The sequence below is a fragment of the Idiotropiscis lumnitzeri genome, chromosome 3 (genome assembly GCF_059441095.1).
Source record: "Idiotropiscis lumnitzeri isolate Australia: NSW breed Sydney's pygmy pipehorse chromosome 3, RoL_Ilum_1.0, whole genome shotgun sequence".
In the NCBI taxonomy this organism is placed as follows: Eukaryota; Metazoa; Chordata; class Actinopteri; order Syngnathiformes; family Syngnathidae; genus Idiotropiscis; species Idiotropiscis lumnitzeri.
The window spans coordinates 3,138,380-3,158,597 of NC_142393.1; the positions used below are offsets into that span (position 1 = coordinate 3,138,380).

Consider the following 20,218-nt stretch of genomic DNA (forward strand, 5'->3'; position numbering starts at 1 on the left):
TTGCGTTATGAATGGCTGCGCATAAGTGGGCTGTCTGGTTGGTAAAGTCCAAATGGACCTAAAGCTAATTGTACGAGAACAGGAAGGTCTCAGTCTGCATAGCCTTACTGACGAGGAAAAATAAAGTACTAATTTAATATAACCCTGCAAAAATATGCTGAGATCACCCAATTACTCTTTGATTATTTTCAGCATGTTCCTCCTCACCGACCTCCAATTTAAGTTTTTTTTTTTTTTTTCTGGATCAGTTTTAAGCGGATGCTTCATGATCAGCTCACGGTGAACTGAAATGGTAAATATAAACGCGAGGCATAAGCCACGACGACTTTGCTTTTGATCATTACAACCATCCACCAAGTACGATTTACGCCTGCTTCGTGACGAGCACTCGTGTCACAATCAAAAGACGATGAACTTGTCGGGAACTCTTGATTCGGGGGGTTGCAGAGCCGGGGGCACGATACAGCCGCCCGCTTTCACTTGATGACTCTGGCAGAGGCATCTTATTAGCACAACGACGACATTTTGAATAACGTGGGCTGGTTACATGCAAACAACCGTGCAGCTCCACTACGTCCTCAATGTGGACTCTGTTGAGGCCGAGCATAGTCAGCAGGGGCCAAGCACACCTCCGGCTGAGGTTAAAGGGCAGCAAAAGCAGCACATTATTAAAAATAATTAGAGGAAGGTGAACCTAGAGTCTAGCTTTATGATGTGCACAAAAACAAGTCACATCGGAGTTCTCGGGCGGAAACAAAACATCGTATCTCTCTTTGTACAATGGGAGGACAGCCACCTTACCAATGAGTCCATCATCTCTATTCCTTATCCCCCAGATGAAATAGCTCCTCAATTGAACACTGATCCTAAATCTACTGGCCAGGCCCTTTTAAAGGGTACTTTACTGTTACTACTTGCAATAAAATGTAGGCACACAGTAAAATAGCATCAAAGTTAAAGCAGCTCATGATGGGAAAATAATGGGAGGACGGAGGGAAGTATTCCACCGATGTGAAATAAACTGCTCGTCACCAAAATGATTCGCTTTATAGGCTACTACTCTCATTTCTCGTATACAGTACACACAGTAAGTAATGGATATATAAATGCAAAAATAAAGTATGGATTGTGCACTACTGCCCTCTAGCGTTTGCCTCCCTTCATTTTTAAATTAATTGTAGCCCCAATTTAGAAATAACAGTACCACTCCCACCTTATGTCTTAGATTGCTAAAAGAACAGACTATCTCCAATCAGAAGGGCGAATTTCCACTTTATTTGATCTTGTTGGGTGTTCACCGTGATCCACTTGTTAAAATAAACAATTATGTCATTCCTTTGCTCAGTTGGGAATCCAGTAACAGTGACAATCAACTGTATGAAGAAAAACTACAAATTTCAAGTGTTGATTTGCAAATTAAACGTACGCGTATGTGTGTTGAGAGAGAGAGAGAGAGAGAGAGATACGAAAAATGTAGTGAGAATAATATACATATAATAGTACGAAAAATGACCAGTCTGTTGCACAGATCAGCTGAAAAGTATTTGAATGTGAAAGGACTATATTGTGAAACATTATTTATTTTTAATGGTGATATGGAGCCCTCCCAGTCTTGGAATTTGATAAGTATAAATTGAGGAAAATAAAGTGAATATATTCTTGCGACTGCAGCCAAATCGAAAATTCAGGATCAGTTAGGGAAAACTGTTTTTTTGGTGCCTTTCTCCTGTTCTACTATCCAGTCCGGTGGATGGCGGTAATAATGAAACTGAACGCTAGTTTGTCAACTGCCACATAAACTACACACGAAGAAGAAATGTGTTGTATTGGCTCATGCCATACACTGGAGGTCGCTGTTTTACCCCTGACGAGTCATCGTGCATGCAAGCAAATCTCTGGGAACCCGGAAGCGCTCTTCATTTGCGGTGGCTGCTGCTTTCTTCATTGAGGGTGCGGCGACTTAAATCAGCCACGATCGGCACATCCATCCATATCGGGTGCTTGGGATATTCTCCTTGCATTTGGCTAGAAGGCGAGCGAGCATGGCTGGTCGACTGCCGGCTTGCGTTGTCGACTGTGGCACAGGGTATGTGTACAACATGCTAGCGCTATTTCGCTGCGGTTTGCAGTTAGCTTGCACGTCAATTTCCCGGCTAACGCCCTCCTCGTCTAGCACCACTTTTCTCCTTAATTTATGTCATCAAAGTTTTCAATAATTGTAATTTGGGGGAAATTGGGTACTCTAATTTATCCAGGTGTGTTTTGTTTGATACAGCTATCTTTTAAAACAGTTTTCTTTCAGTAGCTAGTGAGGCTAACGCTACTTCCTGGTTCATTGTACCCACACAAACCGCGACGTCGATATTATTTGAGGTCGATATTAATTGAGCTGTACCTACTCGTAATTTCCAACAAATGTGGAATAAGCGTATGGTGACTTACTGCCTGACTCTCTTCCTCCTCATATAGGTACACAAAGCTTGGTTATGCCGGAAATACGGAACCCCAGTTCATCATACCGTCATGTAAGTCATGAGATGAAAGAGCAACACTTCATTGACATGCATAAGCATTAAGAGTTAAATGCGGCAAATCAAGATGTATAGTACCATTCATGCACAGGGCAAATCCATATTTATGAGAAAAAAAAGAAAAATCTAGTTTGAAATCAGGATAAACCGCATAAAAAAAACTAAGAAGTATAAAGATGATAAAATGCAGTTGAAAATCACACAATAAGAGCAAGATGGTGACCTCATAGCTGTACTTTTTTGGCCAAAGTTAAAGTAACCAAAAATGTGAGTGTTTCTGTAGTTTTGTTCCTCATTTGAGGGGAAAACTTGTGATGGGGAACTGAAGCTTCACATTTGCTTCATTAACCATTTGTTGTATTTGTGCCTCCCCTCGCTGGTACTGTTGGTTTAACTAACCGGGTTTAACAAAGTCCGGACTTTCAGCTTAATTTTGAACGGCGATTGCCATCTAGAGGAGTAAAAAAAAAATACAACTGTTTCATGAAGCCCATTTGAAGCTTCATTTTACTATCACAAATACAAAAACAATATTGCTTCACTTTGTTCAGTTCTGGTTCTGGAAACTCAATATATTGGCTTGAGGGTTTGGGAAGTTTCACAGAAAACTAAGAGGTCATTCAAAGTTTGGTACACCAACGGAAATATTTTTGAATATATTTTTCAGTACACATCTTGATTTTGAGTCATGTCATAATTTAGTCTTATCCCTCATTTGGTTCAAGGTCAGACCCTTTTTTTTTTTAAAACATGCTTTGTTGTTTTTGTTTTCTCCCCTATTTCATGATTGATCAGGCATTGCAATCAAAGAGTCAGCCAAGGTTGGCGACCAGGCGCAGCGCCGGATGATGAAGGGCATTGACGATCTGGATTTTTTCATCGGTGATGAAGCCATCGATAAGCCATCGTATGCAACAAAGGCGAGATGTCATTTTGCCATTCGTAAACTATTTGGTTACACTTGTCAGCATAAGACTGACACCGTTTTCATTTTCTCTCATTTCCCAGTGGCCAATCCGACATGGGATCGTGGAAGACTGGGACCTGATGGAGAGGTTCATGGAGCAGGTCATCTTCAAGTATCTGCGGGCAGAACCTGAAGATCATTACTTCCTTTTGGTAAAGGCTCAATTCCCTCCGTTCTGTGTATCTACCCTGAACGCGTTGTTTTGTTTCATTCGATGCTAACGTGTTATGTGTCTCATCCTACAGACAGAACCGCCATTAAACACACCAGAAAACAGAGAGTACACAGCAGAGATCATGTTTGAGTCGTTTAACGTCCCAGGTCTCTACATCGCTGTTCAGGTATCAAAACCAGACTAACAACTTCATTACGGGATACTGAGAGAAGTGTGGCACGCCTTATTCCTTCGTTGTAAAGTTATATATAGTGCTATAAACTTTATTGAGGAAAAAAATATAAATGAGATAATTCACTACCCTACCTTTCACATTAGCATTTATTGTGTCTTCTCAGTCTACTGTTCTTTTCTGTGCTTTGTTTGTTGTAAAGGTGTCAAAATTGATTCATTCATCGACAACTATCGTATAATAACGCTGGTCAACACATTTTTACAAAACGTTTTCATCAGAGACAAAATAAAACTTTTCTAGATTATATTTTTGCGCTTCTTCCGAATTTGCCCTTGTTTTTGCCCAGCACATTATGGTTTTGTAATTATTAAATATGTAATTAATAAGATATTTAGTGATTAAGTTCAGCAACAACTGTTTTCTGAAAAGTAATGTCTGAACCAGTAAATTAATTCATCAGTTTCAAACAGTTTGTTGATTTCAACTTCGTTCCCTCTTGTGTGATATTGCTTGATTTTTATTTATTTATTTATTTTTAGCACTAAGTAATACCGCATAAGTGTAGTAATTGATTACTGAACAGTGATTGAGAAAAAACGTTTTTGTTTTGTTTTTTTTAATTGAATTTATACATTCCACATACTGTGGTGTAAAAATGAAGACAACAACTGCACAAGCATGTTGAATTATAGGTATACCAATTGTGTTCTTAGGCCGTCCTGGCGCTGGCAGCCTCCTGGACGTCCCGACAGGTGGGCGAGCGAACGCTGACAGGGACGGTGATCGACAGCGGTGATGGCGTCACACACGTCATCCCAGTGGTGCGTTGATTGACTGACTTCGAGCGTGACTATTTTCCCCGTCCTCATTCGATTGCCTCTTTGCGTTCCAGGCCGAAGGCTACGTCATCGGCAGCTGCATCAAACACATCCCCATCGCCGGCCGCGACATCACGTACTTCATCCAGCAGCTGTTGAGGGAACGTGAAGTGGGAATCCCTCCTGAGCAGTCGCTGGAGACTGCTAAAGCTGTTAAGGTCAGTTTGAGTGGCTCATCCTTTCGCGCATGTCACCGTGGCGCCACTGGAGGGCAGTAGAGCTGCACATTTGGCATGAAGAGAAAGGAGAAGCGACTGTACAGCGATACCTTGTGACCACGCTCGTAAGATCACGTTACTCATGTATCAATTCCATTTTCGCCAGGACGTATGGAAGCTCCCGTGTCCAACTAGTAGTCGCATTCCAGTGCTGCTTTTAATGCCGTGCGTTTCTTTGTGTCTCACTACAGGAGCGCTTCAGCTATGTCTGCCCCGACCTTGTCAAGGAGTTTAACAAATACGACACAGACGGGTCCAAGTGGATCAAGCAGTACACAGGCGTCAACGCCATCACCAAGAAAGAGTTCCTGATCGATGTGGGCTATGAGCGCTTCCTCGGGCCCGAGATCTTCTTCCACCCGGAGGTGCCGTTGGATTGCCATTCGGCCACGTGTGCATTTGCACAAGTTGGAATTGATAATCGTTTGTTCTCATGCAGTTTGCCAATCCAGATTTCACACAGCCCATCTCAGAGGTGGTGGATGAGGTCATCCAGAACTGCCCTATCGACGTCCGCCGTCCTCTCTACAAGGTACAGAGAAGAAATGCAAGCAGGACGTTACGTGCGTCTACTTTGTGTTTTTAAACATGTCAACTGTGCGCACAGAACATTGTGCTCTCCGGAGGCTCCACTATGTTCCGAGATTTTGGCAGACGTCTGCAGAGGGATCTCAAGCGGACGGTGGACGCACGGCTTAAAATCAGCGAGGAACTGAGCGGTGGCAAGCTGAAGGTGAGGAGCACAAAGATATTACTTCACAACTGTAAATATGGAAAGTTTACTGTAATTTGTACGACTTTCCTAATGAGGTTGTGTGTTTTATTTAACAAGATGGCACAGTTTGCCTTGAAACGGATTGAAGGGTTGGAGATTTAGCTAAATTAGGAGATGAAACCATTTGAACATTTAATGTCATGATTATTTTTTATTGGTTGTATCACAATAGTGAAAAAGAAATCTATAATATAACAATATATATATTTTTTGTTGGCCAGTCTGCAATTTGATAGTCATAAATGCACTTATTCAGTGTTTTTTCTTTGTTTTGGGAAACTTCATCCTCCATGTTTATGCTCTTTCAGAAACACTGTAAAACCCTGTCTAGTATAAAATGAGTGCTTTGACGCTATCTTGAGCACCTAATGTTCACCAGCTGAGCCGTGATTTTTTGTTACCTGTGCCCTCAACACATGATGGCTTTTTTATTCAACAGCATGTGGAAAAATGCGCTTTTTATTGTATATGAAAAAATAATGATGGCGTAAATTTCTGCTGAAAATGACAAAATTAATTAAATGCTGGCGGGGGGACACATTTTCATCAGTGCTACAGGCTAGTATAAGACCCAGCATAAACGCAGCTAAGACATGTCTGCCATCTACTGGTGGTTGGTGATGTTACAATGTAAAACTACAGTCGACCTCGCATATTCCCAATTTGGCACCCGGGAATTTGCATATTGGCTGATTTGTTCTCATTTATTTTTATTTTGTTCTCCCCGTTCCAAAATTCCTGCAGTTTTTTGTGGTAAATTTAGTGTAGATATTGAATGTTTGTTTTTTTGAAGATTTCTTAGGGTTTAAAAATAACCTTTTCTCCCCTTTTATTTATTTATTTTTTGAGATCTCATCAATCGCAATTCAGCAAAGTCTTGCAATTCTGTTCTATTGGTTGCCATTGTTGAGTTTTATTAATTCATTTCTTTATTGTATTGGCAGCCAAAGCCCATTGACGTGCAGGTCATCACGCATCACATGCAGCGGTACGCCGTCTGGTTCGGAGGCTCTATGTTGGCATCCACTGTGAGTATGAAATCTTTTTTTTTTTTTTTTCTCATTCCGTTTTTGCCATTTTAATATTTGGCTTTGTTTCGGCAGCCCGAGTTCTACCAAGTGTGCCACACCAAGAAAGACTATGAGGAAATCGGTCCAAGCATATGCCGTCACAACCCCGTGTTCGGGGTCATGTCCTAGGCCAGGGGAGAGCTCGTTGGGCGGAGCTGGAGGGCCGAAGGAGGAAGCGCACGTGTGGGCGGTCTCATGAGCCTTTGGCTCTCTAAAAGACCTCTTCATTCGGTTCGAGTGACAGCGGACCAAACAAACTACCAATAATGGTCACGACGTCCTCCTTCAATTAGAAGGGACGAGAAACAACTGCAATTGCGTTTCCTGCAAATAATTTAATAATCGCTGGTAAATATTTAATTAGTGCTCACAGGGTTGTAACGTGCTTACTCAGCTTGAGTCTGCTTGCACACACTTGGGTCAGCTTGTCTGTCAGGAGGCGGGACTAAATAAAGGATGAGTCATGAAATGTGCCATATTGTCCTTCAAAAAGGTGTTGGAACAAGAATACTTGCTTACGGTTACTTTCAAGTTAGAAAAAAAAGTGTGATAAAGTAGATGAAAAATAAGTCTTTCTGAGATTTGAGAGCATCATGATGACAAACGGCATACAGTCATGAATCTTTGGCCGAATCGTTCCTTTTTCCCCAGCAGGCAAAACTTCATAATCCAGCAAAAAGTTATAGTCACAGATGAACATTCAGTAGGACTTGTTGAATCTTGGTGTCATTGCTGCCATTCCAATAAAAAGCTGAGATGTTTTGACACTTTTTTTTTTTTCCTCTTGACTTTCTGCTGCGCATGTCATTCATTATATTTAGTTGTGGCATGTGCGCCTCTCCTTCCTGACACATGATGCCAGTGTTTATTTCCATCGCTCGACGGATGGGGCCGGCTCCAACGTTGGGAACACATGTAGCGGACCCGTCAACATGTCGGAGCGTTGCCACCTGAGTCCAAATGACCGCTTAAGCGTGCTTCTCTACTTTGCTTTGTTCTCCGTGGCACTGGCGCTTCTGTCCACGCTGTTTTCCTGCGCCACGGACTACTGGCTGCTGGGTTCGGCTGAGCTCTGTCATCCAGGAAGTTGGTCAAGAGAGACGGAGGTACCATATGGTATTTTACACTGCAAATTATGTTAAAAGGATTATCAAATATACAGAAATTGACTAAATTTACAATCCATACTGCACAGGTGTCCAAAGTTGTGCTAAGAAAATAAATATCTTAAATACAGCAAGACCGTGACGGAGATAGACTTTTATATATATATACAAATACGCAGACAAAATTATTTTTCATTAGCTACAATGTAAATAATACAAGAAGCTGTAATTGATGTTTCTCTTTAAAAACAACTCATTTATCTTCTTATCCCCCTACGCCCGTCTTTCAATTTTCTATGAAAAAGAGTAGGTGGCATCACTTGTGTTAAAATTTTTTTTAAAAATCCACTTTCAGCCTAAAAAAATGTTGGGGAAAATACAGCAATGTAGATTGGTGCGTTTGTGGAATATGAGTAAAGCAGGAAAATCCGTTTTGATCCATCTCAGGGGCCATTTTGCCGCTTGCTGTCGACTGAAAATGACATCACAATTGCTCAGGGTTCAGGTAACGACCAATCGCGGCTCAGCTTCAGAAAACAGGTGAGCCGTGATTGCGCCGCCACCTGAACCCTGAGCAACTGTGATGTCATTTTCAGGCAACAAAAGTCACAAAATGGCCGCTCCCTGAGATGGCTGAAAATGGGTAGATTTTGGCGCAAGGTATTATAGAATAGTCTGGTTAGAAAATCATTCAGCAGCGTCTCCGTGTTGGCACGAGAGAATGCGTCCCTTGGAGGAAAAGTTTGGACACCCATGCCTTCCTAAAATGTCCCTACGTAGCGCTAACAATTTACCACTGGTGGATGTTGTGACCCAAGGCGGCAGACAGCATTCTCTTTCATGAGGGACTGTTCTGGCGATGCTCCTTCACAGCAACATCTCCTAAATACTCTCTTTGGGATCTTTGGAGCTGTAAGATGATTTTGCACACACGCAGCATAATTTTGACTCAACGTTAACAACAAATGGTCACAATCCTGTTTTTTACTCTCCAGTGTCACATGTAAAATTGTGCCAGGCAGCGTTCCTCTTCCCGTTTCCTGCAAAGGACCCGTTTTGGGTGCAGTCACCGGACCCCCCTGCTGAACCTTCGGAACGTCACAGCGCCATTGGTGGGACTGCTCATCCTTGACGTGGTGACACACGTTCTGCCGTCAGCGTCGCTCAATGCCACTTGATCAGTTTTCAGAACATTCTGGAGCATCTTCTTCATCACGGGCGTGGCCACTGTGGTCACCGGTGGGCTCTCTGTCATCTGCACGGCCACGCTCGCTAACCACAAGCTCTACAAAGTGGGTGGAGCTCTTTTGCTTTGTGGGGGTAAGTCAAAAACTTGGGGGGAAAAAAAACACTTCATACGTCTTTGTACGTCAAAAAGAGTGTTACTCCACCACAAACCGAAATACACTTGGCCACAAAATAAACCGTCACTTAAGCTCATGATTTGTTGGTTGTGACATTTTAATGGTAGGAATACGGAGATAATAACTTAGACTTCACGGAGGAAAAACGATACGTACACTTGTAGCTTTGACCGGAACAAAAATTTGTTTACTTTGTTCGCACACTTCCTGTAGTCTCTTTCAGCGTAAGAGCGTCATGACCCTACCAAAATAAAATACAAAGACCAACAATATTCCAAAAGATACAAGGTTTTCAAAGCAATAAAACGTGAAACGGCCTCTAGTTTAATTTATCACAAAACAATTGTTTTGATCTAAAATGTTTTATGAAAGAAAAGAAAGTGTGCAAACAATAATCATATGAACTGCTGACTCACAAAATAAGTCATTTCGACCTTTCAAACAATGACACTGTGCTAGCAACAACACCAAACTAAATCGAGAAGACAAAAGTGGTTCATTCAGCAGTTTAAAAAAAATGTTACGTGTATTTTTGCTGTCCATTTCAAATAGTCCAAAAAAAAATCCAACTGTAAATGCTTTTCAAATATCAATTTAAAGTTAACAAAGATGTGGCGACAACAAGCTCACTGCGACATCATACAAAGGAGAAAAAGTAAAATGACAACAAAGAACAGTTTCACTCGTCCACAAGTAGACTATCTATTTATTTATTTATTTAAAATCAGTTTTCAACAACTGAAAACACAACCGACTGAGGGCCCTCTTGATGTGGACACGGCCAATAACCTCATGCGGATGTCACATTCCTGCCTGGAAGTTGCATCAAAAACTTGATCTTGCCCAGTATAAAAGGCAAATACTGATTATGCGCCACTCACCTTAGTTCATCTGTCCGTGTGTCCGTCAGGTGTGTGTCTGCTCGCCGTGGTGCTCATGTATGTGATGTGGGTCCAAGTGTTGGACACACTGGAGGAGTTTGCCCGAGGCCAGCAAGTGAGCGGCTGCGCATCCTTCCACTTGAGCATCCAACACGGACCGTCGTTCCTGCTGGCTCCCGTGGCCGCCTTCTTCAGCCTGCTGTCGGGCCTGCTCTTCCTCGTGATTGCACACTGCACTCGCACTTTCGGGCCGCACCGCACGGACAAAACGCCAAATTCTCCAGATCTCCAAACAGACCTGTGACTTTTGATATCTCTTTTTGTCATGTCTAAAGAAGCCGCCTGTCTTCATGTGAACTAACTAGAGGCAGATAAAAAGGCGTGTAAGTGTACAGATCTTCATTTGATGGCAAAAGGTCACGCAAGAGTGGTCCAGCTTAAAATTTACACTCTGTTTTTTTTCCATGCACGGTGTGTTACGGGTTTCTTCTTGTTTCTGTGGGAACCAGTGCAAATGTGATAGCAACAGACATTTTTCAAGACTGTTTCAAACTAGATGCTGACATTTGGGGGTGAATCCCGCAGGTCCTTTTAATCATGAGATCGGGACAGTACAGGATAAAAAGGTCACGGGAGCGGCACAGTCCATGAGGTTGAGTGTGCGACAAACAGTTTTTTTTGTGTGTTAAATGTAGCTGACCTCCAAATTGGGAGCGGTATGGGAGTGGGAGTCATGCTAACCCTAACAACCAATAGCTACAAACTAAAGTCAACTACCGTCAAGTCTACAAAAAGAGAACGTTGCATTTAAGATCAAACACTAACATGGAAAATAACATCATGCCACCAAACGCACTCTTCATCTGTCATCGAGTATTAAAATAAAACAGAGAATCCTTCTGACCTCCATCAGAGAGCGTAATTGGTATAGTCTACTTAATTTGGAGTTTTTTTTTTTTTTTCTCCCTCCTTTTTTTTTTTTTTAATCTAATGAATCGACCCACTCTTCCTTCATTATAATTGATCGATTAGATGCGACAGAAGTGCTGAAAAGAGGGGTGTCGAGCTTGAATGTGCACTCGATCCGGACATGAGAAGGATGCTCGGGTCACAGGGATGAAGATAATAAATGAGACTGTCACAATGCATTTCCTGACAGGAAGGCTACTTCATGGCGCGACCGCTAGAGGGCAGTGTTGCCACGTCATAACATTTCTTATTGGCGTCCACGCGAGCAAGGCCGTCCCAGCACGGAAATCCGCGAGCATCGAATTAAGTAAATATTATTCTTTTGATTGTATTCCACCTTCCCTTCCTCACAGAGAGACTTTATGCAGTTCGGTTTAATTAGGTTAAAGTAATGAGGGTGATCGTAAAGGATGATAGTGGGGAAACAGAAAAACACAATGTGATTGTAACTTTTGGTTGAAGTGTTAGCGCAGTATTGCAAAGTACCACAAACAGAACAGAAATTCAGAGTTCCAAAAGAAAAAAAGGAATGTGATTCTTGGTTGTATGGTGGCTGACTGGTTAGCACGGTGGCTTCACTGTGCAGAGGTTATGGGAGGCATTTTTAAAAAGCAATTTAAAAAAATTTTGTTCAAGTAGTTATTCCAATCGGAAATTTATTTTCGTGTCCTAACTCTACGCATCCTGTTTAGGTGAGTCATAAATATATGAGAGTGCTTTTCATTTTTATTTTTTAAAGCAATTTGTGAGTTCTTTGTGTGAGAAAAAATTTCATTAAAAATAATTACCTACAAGGAGTCCATTTAAAACATATTTGCGAAAGGTTGCAGCACACCCGCAGCCTTCGTGAGGCTAAGCAGCACACAGTATCCAAGGATGAAAAAGCCAATCTGCTCTGAGATCCGCCCCTTTGCTCCCCCGTCGTGTTCTGCTACCCGCAGGCCGACCCAGGGGCCTCAATTATTCAGGACTTTGCTCAACCAAGTAGAAGAATTAGCCTCCTCTGCCCATCCAAGACCTTCTCACCTCCTCTCTGACCTCAGACTGAGGCTGTGACTCAATCAGCCTGCTCACGGCTGTCCTTGCCAGACCTTTTCCATACATATGAGCGCAAGCAGCCCACCGTAATGCTCGGCTGCGCATGATTCAAACAATAGAAAGTCAAGAAATGATGAGGTGAGGGCAGATCAAATGAACACGAGTTGGAGTACATGTCTTGTGACCTCGCGTCTTACTTTGGTCACGTCCGCACCTGGTCCTGATGCCGCCTAAAAGGATGAGTCCACTTCCCGCATCATCTTTCCGTGATGGTGGAAATAGATTGTAGCGGATTGTATGTTTCTTTCATCCATGAGTGCTTTCCTCTTCTATCCTCCAAGCAGAAATATTGATTTGCACGGCAGCTCTGGAAATGATCAGGTCTTGTAGGGAGTGTCAGCGTGTATGATGTTTAGTTATGGTTATCCAGTTTTGCTCAGTTGTCCACTTTTACCATGACGTCTCATGCACGGACTTCTGAGTAGCAAAAGGCAGCCACTGGGAAACAAACAATTCCGTCATGTGGCGAAGGCGAGCAATTGAGAAAGTAGTGGAAAAGACTTGAAAGATGATTTTAGCTTTCATCCCTACAACCATACGACCATATATATTTATATTTCATTTTACATTTTTCCTAGATTAAATGTGTGACGTGTTACATGACGTAAGCTGCTTGGAAGTGGGACCCCACGGGCTTTCAACAGGTAAGTTCACTGTAAAATATATGTGGTGGACATTTCAAAATACTCTACAATGGTCCTCGAGAGCCGCTCTGCAGCCTGTTTTCCATGCCTCCCTCCTCCAACACATGTGATTCATTTGACCACGATAGTTATTGGGATTCTGCAAAGCTTGCTGATGAACTGATCATTTGAGTTAGGCGTGTTGAAGGAGAGAGACATCTAAATCAGGCTGGCTCGGCCTCTCGAGGACCGGATTTGGGCAACCCCTGTCCACGTGATCAATTAGACGGGTTGACGTGGAGCCATGTATACAGATTAGAATGGATCTGAATTGCCAAACGGAATTAAAATGGGCCATATAAACATCTCAATTGGAATAAAAAAAACAGAATCCGAATGGAATTTTATTCCGATTCATGCGAGTGGTATATTCCCTTTGCCAATTCAAACCAGCATCACGTAAACAGTTCATTCTGAATAGCGAGGCTGCATCCGGTCTGCGCATGCTCTGTCTTGACGTAAATACGTAGAGGAGTTGTCGAATACGCACTTTAAAATGGCAGATTCTTAGCAGCTAGAGCTCGTCTGCGACGCGAGAACTCGTTTTAAACTATTGATGAGTAATTTTTATCATGATCCTATAAAATGTAATAAAAGTTTTAAAACAACCGCGCATACTGTACTTAATATGTGAATGGACTCTATCTGGATAAGTCACGTGATGTTTACATCGATCGCGGAGTTCCGCACTCGGCTGTGACGCGGCTGATCCGATTAACTGCGGAAGACAACGTCACGTGATATCAGGTGACCAGAGATCTTCATTTAGAATGATTTCAATCCGAGTGACAAAAAAGTCTCCACTGAAACGCAGCTATCGAGGGACTGAGTGTTCTGTTGGCTAGATTGTGCACTTTTGATGGTGAAACACGTGCGTGTGCTTGTGCTAGCAGGCTAGTCATTTTGTGAAATGCAGTTACTCACAGATGAGCCAGGCAAACATTTTCTGCATACCTGCGACAAAATGCCTTCTACTAGCGTGATTATAGAGATTTGGCTCACAGTCTGCCCCTCTAGATTTTACTTGACAGTCTTTTTTTTCAATGTTTTCTGTAGTATTCATATATCATTTCATTTGACCTCCTCACCCAAAATTCTGATGGATTAATTTCGACTTTTTTCCCCTCCCACATGGAACGTTTTTGTAATTATTTGAGTTCAGGTCAGCAGTATAGTCACTCACTTTCTTGTGACCAGGAAATTGTCATGTGCTCACCGCAGGTGCAATGGAAACAGAGCGACCATTTCTTTTGCCCTCAAAAGCTGCAAAAATAAATAGAACATATCAAACCGCCCACACCCAGCCGCCATCCTTTCCTACTTACATTTTTTTTTCTTTTAATTGAAAAGTGTGTCATGATTAATTTTGGGGGGGATCGAGTGCAGATGTCAGGATGCCATGCGATCTCATGGCAGGTCTAAGTGAGCTAACAGGCTTTAGCAGAAAGAATCAGCGCCACTGAAAGGAGAATTAGACTAACATCGCATCGGGCCCGCCCCGTCAAATCTCAAATCTATTTTTGACACTGGTATTAATGATCAAGCTATAGCTGCTGTTGCATATTGATTCATTGGGCTTCACACTTGCATTATCTCCTATTAGGCCGTAAAAGAAGACGAGCTTAGACTGAGCCTTCAGGGGCGTTTTGCGACTCCCGTGAGAACGTTAAAGCATGTCAGACGCCACAGTTGTGAGCCAAGCCCTTTTTGTTGGTGCGCGTCGGCACACCATGCCACTTTAAGCTTTAAATTTGATTATTTTGCTGAGCGTTTTTCAATTAGCTCCCCAATCTGTTTTGTGCACATGCAAATGTGTCTTCTGAGTGAAGACGTTTTCATTTAAAAGTGCGACCTTCGCGTAAGACTGTCGGACTCGGGTGTGAGCTTGTTGGAAATCAGGGGCACAGTGGTCTGGTTGTCATGGTTACAATTATGCTCCATTCCCACAAACCAGCTCAGTTTTGTACAGAATACAGTTTCCAATACTTGGAGTTGTGACGCGTTGTTTTTTTGGCTGGTGGTTTATAAAACGAGAATCCTAATCATCTGATTTTAAGACGTCTGGCAACAAGTAGATTTATGAAAAAAAAATTAAATCACATTCCAAATATTCCCATTCACCTGAATTTAAATTTATAAAATATATCTAACATTTTTTTTCTTTCTTTTTAATCTTTGACCTCTGCTGCTGCACCTTGAGATTCAAAACATCACTCGAAGCATTAACAGTCTCCGCGGTCATGTAGGTGTGAAGAAAAAAAACAAAATAAAAACGCGAGCAACTCATCTTAACGGTCCGAAGGTGTGAAACTTCCACACCGGTGGTCATGTTTTGAGATCCTCAGAGGAGGTGGCGGTACATTAGCGAGATTTCGTGACCGGCGGCCAAATAATGAGACCTCCAACGGTGTGACAGCCATTTCACACATGGATGACATCTGTGATTGGAAAACATATGTTTATATCGATGTCTAATTATGAGGCCCGGTGGGATTGAGTCTGCGTTGTGTTGGGGACGACAAGGAGAGCATTGGCGAGAGCGTGCGCATCAACCAACATCCAGATGACTGCTCTCAATCACCTTCGGAATTATGCAGCGAGAATCCAAGACGATGTCTGTCCGGAAGTGAAGTCTCAACCTGCTTTTTTGCGAGATGACGTTTTCCGTATCACCTCCGCTGCCGGTGCAGGTGTGACACAGGTGGTGAGCTTGGAATTTTTATTGATGAGGTGTGAATATTTTTTTTGGGGGGGGGGTGGACTTTGTTACGGTGGAGGTTGGGCGTCACCTCTCTGAACACGCGAGAAAAGCGCCAGAAGGAGGGATGTGGATGTAGAAACTGGAGATTAACAGGTTTGAGGGCGAATGGGAGGGAACAGAGAGGGAGGAGGGGGAGGAGGGCGAATATGTCGGCAGTGAGAGAGGAGGAAGAGGAGGAAAAGGAGGGGGGGGGTGCGTTTGGGTGTTGAGGAAACGTCAAGGTGGACGAAATAAGAGCACGTTTTCTTTGGAAATCTCTGTGTTCCTGCTGCAGGTGGCGTTCCACGAACGCAGGGCCGGATGCCAATGCCATTAGTTCCTGAGCCCCAGGTGAATTGGCCACAGTTCCACATGATTAACCCAGATAATTGTGTGTTGATAGAAAGCATGGTCGATGGAATACAATTTTCGAGCCCCAGATTCTTGAGCAAACAGCTTGGCGGCGAGGCTTGTGATGCAGACGGCGTTCTCGCACTGAGGCTCACAAAACCCGAGGTGGAGCTTCTGAATGACAGATTAACACCGACAACAACAGAAAAAAAAAATTGTTCCTGATGGATAACCTACAGTCTGTCGTCATTAGAGGAAGTATTTAGCTTCTCGTTAAGATGCGTCCTTGTTCTCTAAAACGATTCACATTTTCATCACCAGCAGTTCTTGAAATATCTGACAAGAGCTCGTTGCAAGAAAAACCGTGAAACCAAATTCCTCGTTTCCGGCATCTCGACATTGAACTTCAGAATCAGAATCAGGATGCGCTTTATTGTCATTGGACTCAGTTTACGACGACATTGGAGAGCTCCCCTTTTCCGTGCAATATAACAAATAATATATTTAAATATATCAATTAAATTAATTAAATATTAAATAATTAAATAGAAAATTCCTTCCAAATGTGACCTATCAGAACTGAAGAAGAAGCATGCACCAGTAAACGGACCCAGCTCATGAAAATATCGCATTTCATGCATCTTTTTGAGGCCTTTTTCATTTTGTTTTTACCAAAGTAGTCATTCAAATCTTATTTTTTATTACTTGTACTTTTTTTCGGGTCCCATACACTTTAAAACACATTAGCTGACTAATTTCCTTTTCATATCCACTTTTCTTACGGGCACCCACTTCGGAGCTCACAGTGTGACGAAGTATGTGCACTAGTCTGCCACATAGCTATGTCTCACACAGTCGATACTTTACCCGGTTCGGAATGCTTCCTGGGATGGGGGAAACCCAACTTCTGTCCTTGCTTTGTCCGTCCTTTTTAAAAAAAAAAAAACCTTCTAATATTCTGTGCCCAAAATGGGCGTTCCCCCGTGTGAAGTTGATGGCCAATTGTTCTGTGTGTTGCTGAGAAGGAAAAAAAATCATCCTGATTAAAATTGTGGGTCATTATATTACGTGAAAAAGTTGGCTCAATCACTGAGGGGCTGCTTTTTTCCCCCCAAGCTAATTACCGGTACTTACGATGAAACGCGGCGGCACACTCCATACAGAAAGCTGCAAGTGATGATGACTAATTTTGGTGTGTGACTACACACTCGCTGGTGCGAATTTAGTAGAAATATTCAAAATTTCAAGTGCACGTCATGCACACGCATTTATTCCCAATTGAGGTTTTACGCTCAAGTTGGCTGATACTTCTCACGTTATTTGTACATGGCGATTGTCCTTTTCCGTTTTGTCCTGGAGGACATGAGGATGAAAAGAAGAGGACCAAGCATAGAGCCCTGGGGTTCACCTTGGGGCGGGGGGGGGCAATGGAGGAGGAGCTGCTGTTGATGTGGATGAATTGTTTCCTAACTGTGAGATTTGAGTAAAGCCATGTGAGGACATTATCTGTGAGGTTGAGGGATTGCATGCGCGAGAGTTGGTTAATGGCGTCGTGATTTGCCAGATCGTCGGAGATGTTGAGGTTCGTGCTACCGAGATTTTGGATGGCGAGACTGGTAGAGCAGATAAATCCAGAGTGTGGCCGTGGGTGTTCATGGGGAAGTTGACATGTTGAGTGAAGTTAAGGCAGTCGCGAAGGTCCTGGAATCCAGAGGCATAGATGCAATTGGTGCTGTCAACGTGGAGGTTGAAGTCGCCAAGAAGTAGAGTGGTAGGCGAGACAGGTGTGAGTTGTGTGAAGTCGGAGCTAAATGATTCGTTGACCTTGGGGAGACGGTAGAAAAGTGACCAGCGGGGATAGACCATGAAGTTTAAATGTGAATGAGTGAGTGGGTGAGTGTTGTTATGGAGTTGATTTTAAAAGTAGTCCGAGTGTTTGTGCCAAGTTTCTGTAATGAAGAGGAAGCCCATGTTATGGTCACTTATAAATTTGTGCTTTGTTGTTGAGTGAGCGGGTGTGAAAGAAAGCCAGTTTGAGGATATTCTGATGTTCGGGAGAAGCGGGTGGGGGGTGGACGGAGATTTTGATTTGGCACTTTGAAGTATTTGCTGTCATTATATGGCCGGAGGCGTCTGGCTGTCATTTATTGAATGGGGTCGATGGCAGCAGGAGGGGACAGTGACAGCTGGGGCCTGTAGGGGGAGCTCTCGTATGCGGAAGTGCTGTGAGGTGGTAAAGTAGAAGAAGAAAAAGCTGCAGGTGTTTGAATAATTATTATAGTAAATAGTCGTGTGGAGTGACAAACAGCATACTTGATATTTACTGCCAGCGTACTGCTGCCCTATTTTGGGGGTAAAAAAATGCCCCCTTAAGAGATGGACGAACCCAAGATCAGTTAAAATGGTCTATGAAGCCCATATTGTGCGTCCTGCAGTCAGTTTGGAGCCAGGTGTGCAGGCTGTGAACGCGGCTAAAAATACCCATGCCACGGTGCGGAGAAAGCGGGCCGCTTATGAAGATGGAGTTGGAAACTGAAGAAGTTTGTTGAAACTAGTTTGGGAGATTTCTGATTGGGATGCGTCAACGCAGTCAACATGGACAGCGTGTCTCTCTCGCTGCGATGGACCATTGACCAAATGCTGGATCGCGTGGGCTAGAGCTGGAGGTCGACCTGGTCTTGGCACCCGTTCGCGCCCAGGTGTCGTCCGGGTCGGCGAGGAGCAAGAGAGCTGGACCGGCGAGGTCATCGACCGAGCGAGAAGCCGGTTCGACGGCAGCAGCTAGCTGTGGCGGTGGAAGATGGAGGCTCAGGTCGTCCAGGAACCGAAGATGGAACAGCAGCTCGGCTTCGCAGATATGATGGAGTGTGGAGATTCTCTGCTTCAGCTCGGAAATCCTCTCAGCGAGGCGGGTGCATCTGCCGCAGCCGGACGAGAAGGTAGGAGGCAATGTTGTGTTGCTAATCGGGACCGTGAGGCGAGAAGTTGGTGGTGGGGCTTGCAGTTAGGGTCGACCACCACTGGCTTTCCATCGCGGAGTCCCGTGATTCGGCCTCTTGCTGGTCGCTTTTGCATCCTCGCTTGTGGTTACTGGTGCAGCCTTGTCCTGTCTGGCAGCTTGAATGAATGAATCTTGGATGAGATTGGGTCCAGAGAACTCGCTGTTGTTGGTATTGGTGGTCTTCTTGCTTCGTGTGCTAGACTTGACTTGTATTTGTCGCTGTAGCGATGAACTGTTAACTGGCCCACATGGCAATAACTTTTGCACAATGACGCTTGGTTTTTTGATTCAGTGCTGAGGGATCAAAGGTCATGGGCATAAAGACAGATTCTCATTTTATACTTTTACATGGCAATCACCTGTTTACTTGTGGACTGTTCCAGGCAAGTGTTGCTTTTTTAGCTTTCAACTTTCAGTTTTTCGTTGCCCCTGTTCCAACTTTTTGGTTAAGTGTTGCAGGTGTCAAATTCAAAAGGAAAGAATATGCCCCCCCCCACCCAAAAAAAGAAAACTTTCCGCAGTTTAAACATTGTCTTTGTAGTGTAATCAAATGAATATATGTTAAAATGCAAATATAGTTGTTTCCCCATTCAAACTATTTTTTTAACATCACAACTTCTTTGAAATTGGACTCTGTACAATGTTGACACTATACCGCAATACCACGTCTGTCCGTAAAATACACTATCGCAACTTAGTCTGAACAATCCAGCCCAAATTATATATGTTTTTAATTCTTGAGCACCACTGAATGTTTAACATGTAATTGTTACATGTTATTTGTTACATGTTATTCCTATTCTATATTCAACTTATTCTATTTTATTCCGCCCACTTTTTTTGTCACGCATCTCCATCCACATTTTTCATCCGATTCACTCCATTCCAAAAAAAATCAGACCATACATACCATTTTCTTTCTTTTTTAAAATGTTTTACCCCCCCCCCCCCCTAAAAAAAACATTAATTCCCAATGGCACATTCACCATTTCACATTTTATATGCTTCCAGTTAGAAATTCAAAACATTCAGGTCATTCATTTCACGTTCCTGTATGTCCTTTCATATTTTTCCACCTGATTCACTCTATTCATGTTTCAAAGATTCATTCATACATTCCTAATAGCACAATCACCATTTCACATTGACATGGTTCCCGTTAAATATTCAAAACATTGAGCTCATTCAACTCATCTTGAGAAATCTTGGACCGGGTCATCAACTTTGCCTCGTCTA

General features: G+C 43.0%; 2 protein-coding genes and 1 long non-coding RNA gene across 3 annotated transcripts; 2 read left to right on the forward strand and 1 right to left on the reverse strand.

Annotated features, from left to right (window-relative positions):
* Window positions 1-1,868: 1,868 nt before the first annotated feature.
* On the forward strand, window positions 1,869-7,556 carry LOC148339428 (actin-related protein 3). Its single transcript, XM_088290853.1, has 12 exons — window positions 1,869-2,086; window positions 2,470-2,525; window positions 3,327-3,451; window positions 3,540-3,650; window positions 3,744-3,839; window positions 4,562-4,669; window positions 4,741-4,884; window positions 5,136-5,309; window positions 5,384-5,476; window positions 5,552-5,677; window positions 6,664-6,747; window positions 6,823-7,556. Exons 1-12 carry the CDS (start codon window positions 2,043-2,045, stop codon window positions 6,916-6,918), a joined length of 1,257 nt encoding a protein of 418 aa, XP_088146979.1. The 5' UTR covers window positions 1,869-2,042; the 3' UTR covers window positions 6,919-7,556.
* On the reverse strand, window positions 6,782-9,418 carry LOC148339429 (uncharacterized). Its single transcript, XR_015842530.1, has 2 exons — window positions 8,690-9,418; window positions 6,782-7,915 (listed from the first exon to the last, which is right to left on the reverse strand). It is a non-coding gene; the product is annotated as an uncharacterized LOC148339429 (long non-coding RNA).
* Window positions 7,722-11,086, forward strand: LOC148339430 (transmembrane protein 182-like). Its single transcript, XM_088290854.1, has 5 exons — window positions 7,722-7,895; window positions 8,714-8,807; window positions 8,891-9,007; window positions 9,078-9,215; window positions 10,170-11,086. Exons 1-5 carry the CDS (start codon window positions 7,722-7,724, stop codon window positions 10,442-10,444), a joined length of 798 nt encoding a protein of 265 aa, XP_088146980.1. The 3' UTR covers window positions 10,445-11,086.
* Window positions 11,087-20,218: the final 9,132 nt, after the last annotated feature.

Coding starts and splice junctions, on each gene's coding strand:
- LOC148339428 (XM_088290853.1), top strand. CDS start 2,043: ATGGCTGGTCGACTGCCGGCTTGCGTTGTCGACTGTGGCACAGG. Junction 3,840..4,561: donor GTCTCTACATCGCTGTTCAG/GTATCAAAACCA, acceptor TTGTGTTCTTAG/GCCGTCCTGGCGCTGGCAGC. Junction 5,678..6,663: donor TGAGCGGTGGCAAGCTGAAG/GTGAGGAGCACA, acceptor TTGTATTGGCAG/CCAAAGCCCATTGACGTGCA.
- LOC148339430 (XM_088290854.1), top strand. CDS start 7,722: ATGTCGGAGCGTTGCCACCTGAGTCCAAATGACCGCTTAAGCGTGCTT. Junction 7,896..8,713: donor GTTGGTCAAGAGAGACGGAG/GTACCATATGGT, acceptor TTGTGACCCAAG/GCGGCAGACAGCATTCTCTT. Junction 9,008..9,077: donor GGAACGTCACAGCGCCATTG/GTGGGACTGCTC, acceptor CCACTTGATCAG/TTTTCAGAACATTCTGGAGC.